This window comes from Hibiscus syriacus, unplaced genomic scaffold (assembly GCF_006381635.1).
Source record: "Hibiscus syriacus cultivar Baekdansim isolate YM2019G1 unplaced genomic scaffold, ASM638163v2 tig00117056_pilon, whole genome shotgun sequence".
NCBI lineage: Eukaryota > Viridiplantae > Streptophyta > Magnoliopsida > Malvales > Malvaceae > Hibiscus > Hibiscus syriacus.
This window is the reverse complement of record NW_024063539.1, coordinates 4,191,312-4,199,690: the sequence shown is the minus strand read 5'-3', so window position 1 is coordinate 4,199,690 and position 8,379 is coordinate 4,191,312. Positions and strand designations below refer to the sequence as shown.

The 8,379-nt window shown below is 38.7% G+C and overlaps 3 protein-coding genes across 3 annotated transcripts; all 3 read left to right on the top strand.

The window, feature by feature from the left end:
* The first annotated feature begins 207 nt into the window (after positions 1-207).
* On the top strand, positions 208-1,033 carry LOC120198287 (protein MIZU-KUSSEI 1-like). The gene has a single exon (XM_039199628.1). The coding sequence runs from the start codon at positions 297-299 to the stop codon at positions 978-980; it is 684 nt and encodes a 227-aa protein (XP_039055559.1). The 5' UTR covers positions 208-296; the 3' UTR covers positions 981-1,033.
* Positions 1,034-1,891: 858 nt separating this feature from the next.
* LOC120198244 lies at positions 1,892-4,198 on the top strand. The gene is made up of 3 exons (XM_039199597.1): positions 1,892-2,620; positions 3,453-3,669; positions 4,152-4,198. Exons 1-2 carry the CDS (start codon positions 2,156-2,158, stop codon positions 3,630-3,632), a joined length of 645 nt encoding a protein of 214 aa, XP_039055528.1. The 5' UTR covers positions 1,892-2,155; the 3' UTR covers positions 3,633-3,669; positions 4,152-4,198.
* Positions 4,199-4,972: 774 nt separating this feature from the next.
* LOC120198288 (putative disease resistance protein At5g47280) lies at positions 4,973-8,090 on the top strand. The gene is made up of 5 exons (XM_039199629.1): positions 4,973-5,716; positions 5,808-6,208; positions 6,304-6,659; positions 6,789-6,994; positions 7,103-8,090. Exons 1-5 carry the CDS (start codon positions 5,068-5,070, stop codon positions 7,939-7,941), a joined length of 2,451 nt encoding a protein of 816 aa, XP_039055560.1. The 5' UTR covers positions 4,973-5,067; the 3' UTR covers positions 7,942-8,090.
* Positions 8,091-8,379: the final 289 nt, after the last annotated feature.

Below are 8,379 nucleotides of genomic sequence, written 5' to 3'. Positions count from 1 at the left end.
ACTATTCCTGAGCTGTTGAACATAACTAGGACCCTAAACTAACATAAGAATTTACCATTTCTTAATCTAATAGACTGTTAAATGCTACAGCGTAGTAACATTTTGATTTATCATTTTCTCTTAACCAACTTATAGCGTGTAGGTTCCCTTGTCGTCGTTCCCCCACCTCAAATATTACAAGGATAATGAAAACCAAGTAGCCCCCACCATTTCTCCCTATATTTGTAGTTGAATCTTTGTAATTCCACTCACATCTCAACCTTGTTGAATTCCAGTACTTCAAACAAAGTCCAACAATGCCACCTTCATATTTCCAAATGGACAATCCGGCCGCAATACTGTCTTTACTCCGTCCAACTCCCGGCGATAAGCATAAAAAATCCAGTAGCAGCGGCGGTCTCTTGCGCATGTTCAAGCTCTTCCCCATGCTAACCTCCGGATGCAAAATGGTTGCGCTATTGGGTCGACCACGGAGGCCTTTGCTGAAAGACAGTGCTAGTACGGGTACTATTTTCGGGTATCGCAAAGGCAGGGTCTGCTTAGCGATACAAGACGATCCCCATAGCGTGCCGGTGTTCATCATCGAACTACCCATGCTCACCAGCTTGCTTCAAAAGGAAATGGCCTCCGATATAGTGAGGATCGCGTTGGAGAGCGAAACCAAGACGCATAAGAAGAAGGTGCTGGAGGAGTTCGTGTGGGCGGTGTTCTGCAATGGAAGGAAGATGGGGTATTCTATCAGGAGGAAACAATTGTCCGAAGATGAGCTCCATGTTATGCGGCTGCTCCGAGGTGTTTCGATGGGTGCCGGTGTGCTTCCGATCCCGAACGACAAGGAAACCGACGGGGAATTGACGTATATGAGAGCTAGATTCGAGAGGGTGGTCGGATCGAAGGACTCGGAAGCTTTTTATATGATTAATCCGGATGGCGTTGTGCCTGGTCCAGAACTCAGTATTTTCTTTGTAAGATCTCGTTAGAAAAAATTATAAACTAATACCATAGAAAACTATTCTCTTTTAATGTTTTCACATTTTTGAGAATAAGATGAACACTGTCTGAAACTGGACAATGAACATGGAAATATTCAACAATGGCAGAAAGTGTTTCTGGTTTAGTATATTTTGACAGCAAACATGTCGAATTTGGGTTTTGTATTAAGATTATTATCTACTTAAATACAAACCAATTTTTATCCTAAAATCGAAATAGAACATCCTGTCATGTCTGAACATTTTCTTTCACAGTGGCTTAAAATTCTCGCCACCAAGAACTCACTGTTTACTTTCTCATAGGCCAAATTACGCTGACAATCTCCTATATAAAAAAATGCTGACAGGTGATTTTTTTTAAATATTCATTTCTGACACAGGAGAATAAAAAAGTTGTATATGACAATATAAAAAGAAAAAATAAAGTTACTTTTATCTGATATCTATCTTTATCCGACATCGACATTGGAATCCAAACAACCTAGTTATCGAGTAGGAGAGAAGAAGAAACAACATACGAAAACAATATAGGAAAAAGAGAAGAAGCATCCTACTACAACAAAAAGAACAAGCAACAAACAACTAAAAAACTAAACAATCAGTAATAAAAGAAAACACTCGTGACGAGAGATTTACTACAGTCAACTGTGATACCCATTTCGACAGGAAGAACAAAAGATTTGTTGGATTGATAAATAAGAAAGCTTCATATGTGGGCTTAGAGGTCAGATGGTATGGGCAAATACTCAAGCCCTAAAATTAATAAAAGGCCTTAGCATAGACCGAAAAATAAAATAAATCCATACAAGTCAATGACCCGGCCCAAGAAGAAAAGAACATGTTGAATTTGGAGCATCCTCGTCGGCTTTTGTTGTCCTCATCCTTTAACGCTATGATCCTGCTGGAGTTCATTTTCAAATTCAAGTGTTCATAGGTACTCGTTCTTAATTTCTTTCCATTGCCTTTTGAAATAAGAATTATAGTTTGTTTTACTGATTTTTAGAAATTTCAATAGCAACTAGAACATGAGAACTGAAGGGTTTTTCCCTTCTGGTTTTGTTTCAAATGCAGTGTATATTAAGCTCTGAATATTGGGTTCAATCATTGTGTGGCAAGAAAAAGGATAAATACCAGTTTTGAGATTATCTTATTTCAAGAACAAGATGAGTTCTGCTCCTAAACAAAATTCGTTCTGTCTGAAATGGCCTTGGGATGTAAACAAACAGACCAAAAGCCCTAACCTTTGTAACTTTGAAAGTCCTTGGTTATTGAAGTCAATGCAAAATCTTGGTTCCCTTGTTCTAAACACCTTCATCTCGGTTTCGGGATCTTCTGGTTTATGGGTCAATAATTTTAAGCCTATCCAATTGGCTAGCGGTGCTACTCAAAACGGCAACTTGAAGTTCAAAGGGAGAACATTGAGTCCTCAAGAACAAGGGGAATCAGAGCAGAGAGCTTTCGCATCCGCACTATCGAGTGGGAAGGAGGCGACCGTGATTGAGTTTTACTCACCTAAATGTAGTTTATGTAATTCGTTACTTAAATTTGTCATGGAGGTGGAAAATAGGAATTCAGATTGGCTCAACATTGTCTTGGCTGATGCTGAGAATGAGAAATGGCTGCCTGAGGTACTTCTCTCCTAAATTTCGACAATATGTTAAGAGTTCGATACATGAATATGGCTTCAAAGTAGTAAATAAACATGGAAAATTGAAGATTCTGATTTGAATACCACTGTACTTTATGCTAGAAAAGATTAGACATTTATGGCTGGTGTTAACAGGTCTCAGTTCTATATGTCAATATTATCCATTTCCACTTCTGCTTAAAGACAATTCTAGTAACTAGCAAGTAGTGATGAACACTTGAACTTTTCGATTTTCCATGACGACACTGCACCACTCTTTCACTAATTTTAGTTTAAGTTTTAGGGATTTCCCCATAGTTTATGGCTTTAGTTAGATATAGAGTTTAAAGACCTCTTGAGTAAGGTTGGTAGTCAACATACTGATGGCATGTGAAAGTGGTTCTTTATCATATATTATTGTAGAAACTCTGAGAAAGCTTCATGTCAGGCACTGCTGTATTCGAGGTTCATGGAATGCATGTTCGTTTGCTATTTGAGTTACCGAGGAAGTTTGTTTCAACAACGTTCTAGTTGTTAAACCAGAACATATAGAAAGTTCCTCGAGCTTCTTCTTGGCCATTTCCCATTTCTTAAGATCATGTATCATGGACTTATGATTATCTTGTGTTTTGCTTCCCTACAATATGTTTGCTTTACATGCAGAGCAAACTTAGTATTTTTCCGGCATTGATTTGAGACTTAGGAGAACCATAATTTGATGATTAACCATGTGTCTGCCCGTGCAAGTCGGTAGATTATTCGTGACCTCAGTCCAAGTAATTTGGTAATCGGTACAAGTTCTGGCTGATTTAGGTGCATTCATTTTCATGTAGCTTCTCCATTACGACATCAAATATGTTCCCTGCTTTGTGTTGTTGGACAAAAACGGACGTGCACTTGCAAAGACGGGTATTCCGAGCAGTCGGCTGCATGTAGTGGCGGGTCTGTCTCATCTTCTCAAGATAAAGCGTCCGGCATGCAGCAGTAGCTCTCGCTCATCTTCTCATGAATGACTTGTTTTCGCCATTGTAAGTTCATGGAGCACATGTTTCATCCTTGGGGCGGAGGGCATCAGAGTCGCTGTTAAGTAGGTTTTAAGAAATCCTTACAACGAAGAGTTAAACTAACAGCTTAGTTACTGCTAGTTTAGTCATGAAGATCATGAGCTCTTGCTTGTTTAAACGTGCATTACATTCTACTTTAATTAATTAGAGGTTTGAATAATTTAGAAAGTCAACTCATGGCTGTAAATGCCAGCTCTGCACATTTCAACACAATTAAATATGATTCATCTCTTATTGGATTTCTAGTTTTGTATGCTCCACATTTCGACGATGGTGGAAATGAACCGAGTTCGAATGAATAAAGTTATACTCGTGTTTGTTTATTTTTGAAGGTGTTCATGTTCAGTTTGTATTCGTTTAAAGCGTCCGGCATGCAGCAGTAGCTCTCGCTCATCTTCTCATGAATGACTTGCTTTCGCCATTGGAAGTTCATGGAACACATGTTTCATCCCTGGGGCGGAGGGCATCAGAGTCGCTGTAAAGTAGGTTTTAAGAAATCCTTACAGTGAAGAGTTGAACTGCCAGCTTAATTACTGTTAGTTTAGTCATGAAGATCATGAAATCATGCTTGTTTAAACGTGCATTACCTTCTACTTTGAATAATTCGCAGCTTGTATTAAGAAAAAGTCAACTCAAGCCGAGGCTATAGATGTCAGCTCTTCACATTTCAACATAATTAATTATGATTTATCTCTTAGAATATATATATTAAGAAATAGTACGGACAACTGTTTTATTCCAACCAAGCTATTATTACCCTTCTGGAAATGAAGAAATATAGAGACGGCTCTGAGTTTTGGGTTTAAGATTTTGTTACATTAATCTTCATTGGTTACATAAAGATGGTCAACAAATTGGTGAATTATCACTATAACAACTTAATTAATTAGCTTTCTCTATTAAATTACTAATCACTATTTCTTCTGATACATGAACCAACCACATTATATTTCATCAATTATGTAATTATAATATCCACACTTAAATAGTGCTCCTGACTCGATCGATATTGTTTTATCATGTCGATTGCTTTCAAACTGATTTTACTAAAATTAATCTCATATTTAATTCTTAATTAATGAGTTTTATTTAACATTTCATTGTTCTAAATAAAAACAATAAAAACATATCTTATGAACGAAGAGAGAGAAAATGACATGTTTTTTTTTTTAAAAATAGTAACTAAAATAAGAAATAAACAATAGATTAAGGACTGTAGGATAGTTTATGCATTTTTGAGTTAAATTATTATTTTTAGCTTTTTGAAGCAGTTTGTTTCGTCTTCTTCTTATTGTTTAGTTTACGCTAACCATTTAGGATCTTTAACTCATTTACTCACTCTCCTACCAAAAGGCTGCTCGCCGATTAAACCAACGAACCGACGATGGCGTTTAACGAACTTTTCGCCGGAGAAATCGTAACTGAACTTCTGCGGCAGCTAAACGAGATCACACGCAAATCCTGTTTCTGCAAATCTAGCGCGGAAAATCTCATCAGAAGCGTCCAAGAACTCCTTCCCGTCATCGAAGAGCTCAAGTGCTCCGGCATCGACCGCCCCGCTTTCCGTCAATCTCAACTCAATCATTTCTCCGAGACCTTACGCGGCGGTCTTGAATTGGCCCGCACAGTCCTCGATTCCGGCCGATGGAACGTCTACAAGAACCTCCAGCTGGTGAGGAAGATGGAGAAGTTAGAGAAACAAGTAGAAAGGTTCATTAGCGGGCCGATGCAGGCTCACTTTTTAGCCGACGTGCAGCACATGAGGATCCAAACGATGGAGCGGTTCAACCGGTTGGAGGAGCGGCTTGATTCGATGAACGCTGGACCAGGAACATCAGGTCGACAGGTAATCGAAGTTGAAGAGGATTCTAATTTGGGAATTTTTGGTGGAATTGGTTTGGAATTAGGGAAAAATAAGGTGAAGAAGATGTTGATTCAAAGAGATGATTTAAGCGTTGTTGGAATTTGGGGCATTGGAGGATCGGGGAAAACAACTTTAGCAAATGAAATTCGTAGAGATAATCAAGTTCGAAGTAAGTGATCCAACATGATCTCTTCTTCTTCTTCTCCTTTTGTTAATGGCCTATTATGAAACAAAAAACTAACAGGTTCTGTTTTTTTAAGGTTATTTCAACAACAGAATCTTGTTTCTAACTGTATCACAATCACCGGATCTGGAACAATTGAGGGCAAATATTTGGGGATTCATTACAGGAAACGAGGCTATGAGTACTAATCACAACTTTCTCCCACAAGGGAAGTCACAGTTTGAGTGGGGAAGTGGACCGCAGACTCTGGTTGTTTTGGATGATGTCTGGTCGTTGCCTGTAATCGAACAACTAATTTTCAAGGTCCCGACGTATAAAACCCTTGTAGTTTCAAGATGTAGGTTCCCGAAAAGGGTTGTTAATGAAGTTTATGAAGTTGAGTTGTTGAGGGAAGATGAATCTATGTCCCTGTTTTGCCACTCTGCTTTCGGACAAAAGTCTATTCCTCCGACCGGCAATGCAACTTTGGTCAAACAGGTAATTAACTAATAATGAATTTGAAGGATTAGTAGTTGATATAGTTAAGCTGGCCTTTATTTTTGCTGATGTTTGTCAAATTTTGGATTTGATAGATTGTTAATGAATGTAAAGGACTTCCATTGGCACTTAAAGTGATTGGAGCTTCCTTGCAATACCAACCTGAAATGTACTGGATAAATGCAAGGAAAAGGTTATCACGAGGAGAACCGATCTGCGAGTCTCATGAAAGCAAATTGCTCGATCGAATGGCAATCGGTGTCGAGTGCTTGAAAAAGAAGGTTAAGGAGTGTTTCTTGGATTTGGGATCATTTCCTGAAGATAAGAAAATCCCCCTTGATGTTCTTGTAAACATGTGGGTTCAAATCCATAACATTGACAAAGAAGAAGCTTTTGCCATTCTTATGGAGCTTTCTGATAAGAACCTACTCACTCTGGTCAAAGATGCTCGGTATGTTGCTGAATTCGAGTGGCTTTAGTTACTTGAGGCTTGAGATATGTTACTTAGTTGGAGTGTTTTTAGTTACTTAAAGTCTTGGAGTCACTAATTTTCTTTTGTTTTCGGAATTGTATTCTGCAGGGCTGGAGAAATGTTCTGCAGTTACTATGAAATTTGTGTTACTCAGCATGATGTGTTGAGAGACCTTGCTATTCATCTAAGCAATCAAGGAGATGTGAATGATCGGAAGCGGCTACTTATGCCTAGAAGAGATACCGAACTTCCAAGAGAATGGGAAAAAAACATAGATCAACCATTCAATGCTCAGATTGTTTCAGTTCATACAGGTATTACGATCACTTTTTCTGGATTTCCAATATCAGTATTTGTTTAGGGGGTATAATTTGTTGTTTCACTGTCATTGCTTATTAAGTTCAAATTTCATCAATTGACAGGAGAAATGAGGGAAATGGACTGGTTCCGCATGGAGTTTCCTAAGGCCGAAGTACTCATCCTGAATTTTTCTGCGGACGAATACTTCTTGCCTCCTTTCATAGATAATATGCCCAAACTCAGGGCACTGATCATTATAAACCACGGTACAACCGAAGCAACGCTTTTGAATTTTTCAGTTTTTACTATTCTGGCAAATTTGCAGAGCCTATGGCTTGAAAAAGTGACTGTTCCTCGATTATCCAATGCCACTGTTCCATTGAGGAACTTGCAGAAACTATCCATGGTTCTCTGCAAAGTTAGTAACAGCCTCGATCCATCAGTGCTTGACCTGCCCCAGATCTTCCCTCGTTTGTCAGAGCTCGTAATTGATTATTGTGATGATCTGATTAAGCTGCCCTTGAGCATTTGTATGGTGAATTCCCTACAAAGTATGAGCATAACCAACTGCCACCGGTTACGTGAATTGCCAGCTGATTTAGGCATGCTGAAGAAACTACAGATACTTAGGCTCTACGCTTGTCCAGAACTCAAGATGCTCCCTCCCGACATCGGTGAGCTAGTCGGGTTAAAATACCTTGATATCTCACAATGTGTTAACTTGAAATGTCTACCCAGGGAAATAGGTAAGTTAACAAGCCTGGAAAAGATAGACATGAGGGACTGTTTACAGATCATGAGTCTACCAACACCGGCTGTTTTATTAAACTTGAAGTCACTACAGCGAGTTATATGCGACGAAGAAGCTTTCGATCAGTGGAGAGTTCTTGAAAAGGCGGTGCCGGACCTACATGTTCAAGTTGCAGAAAAATGGTATAGTCTGGACTGGCTCAACGGGTGAAAAATAGTGCTTGTATCTGTCAACATCAATGTACATAATCTTTTTGAAATAAATGCAATTGTTGTTAGATTAATGGAAAGCCTGACCATGTAAATGAAAAAGCTTGCTTCTTTGCTACAAAGAACAATTTCCTTTTCCTTTTCCTTTCCGATAAAAGGTATCTTTTTTTTATCAGTCGAGTGACAATGAGGCCCCAAAGGAAAGAAGGGAAAAAGAATAAAATTGGAGCATAGGGATAGGTGGCCAGGAAGCACAAGTGGGGATTGCTTTTTGACTCGATAAATCAATGGAGAAATCGGTCACAGATTCTGACCTTAATTGCTGGCAATAATAAGATTGGGATTCAAATTCAATTCCAAACCACCTTCTTTCTCACCATATTTTGATGTGGGTGTAACTAAATTGTACTATGTATAAGAAGATTATGTTACATCAAGT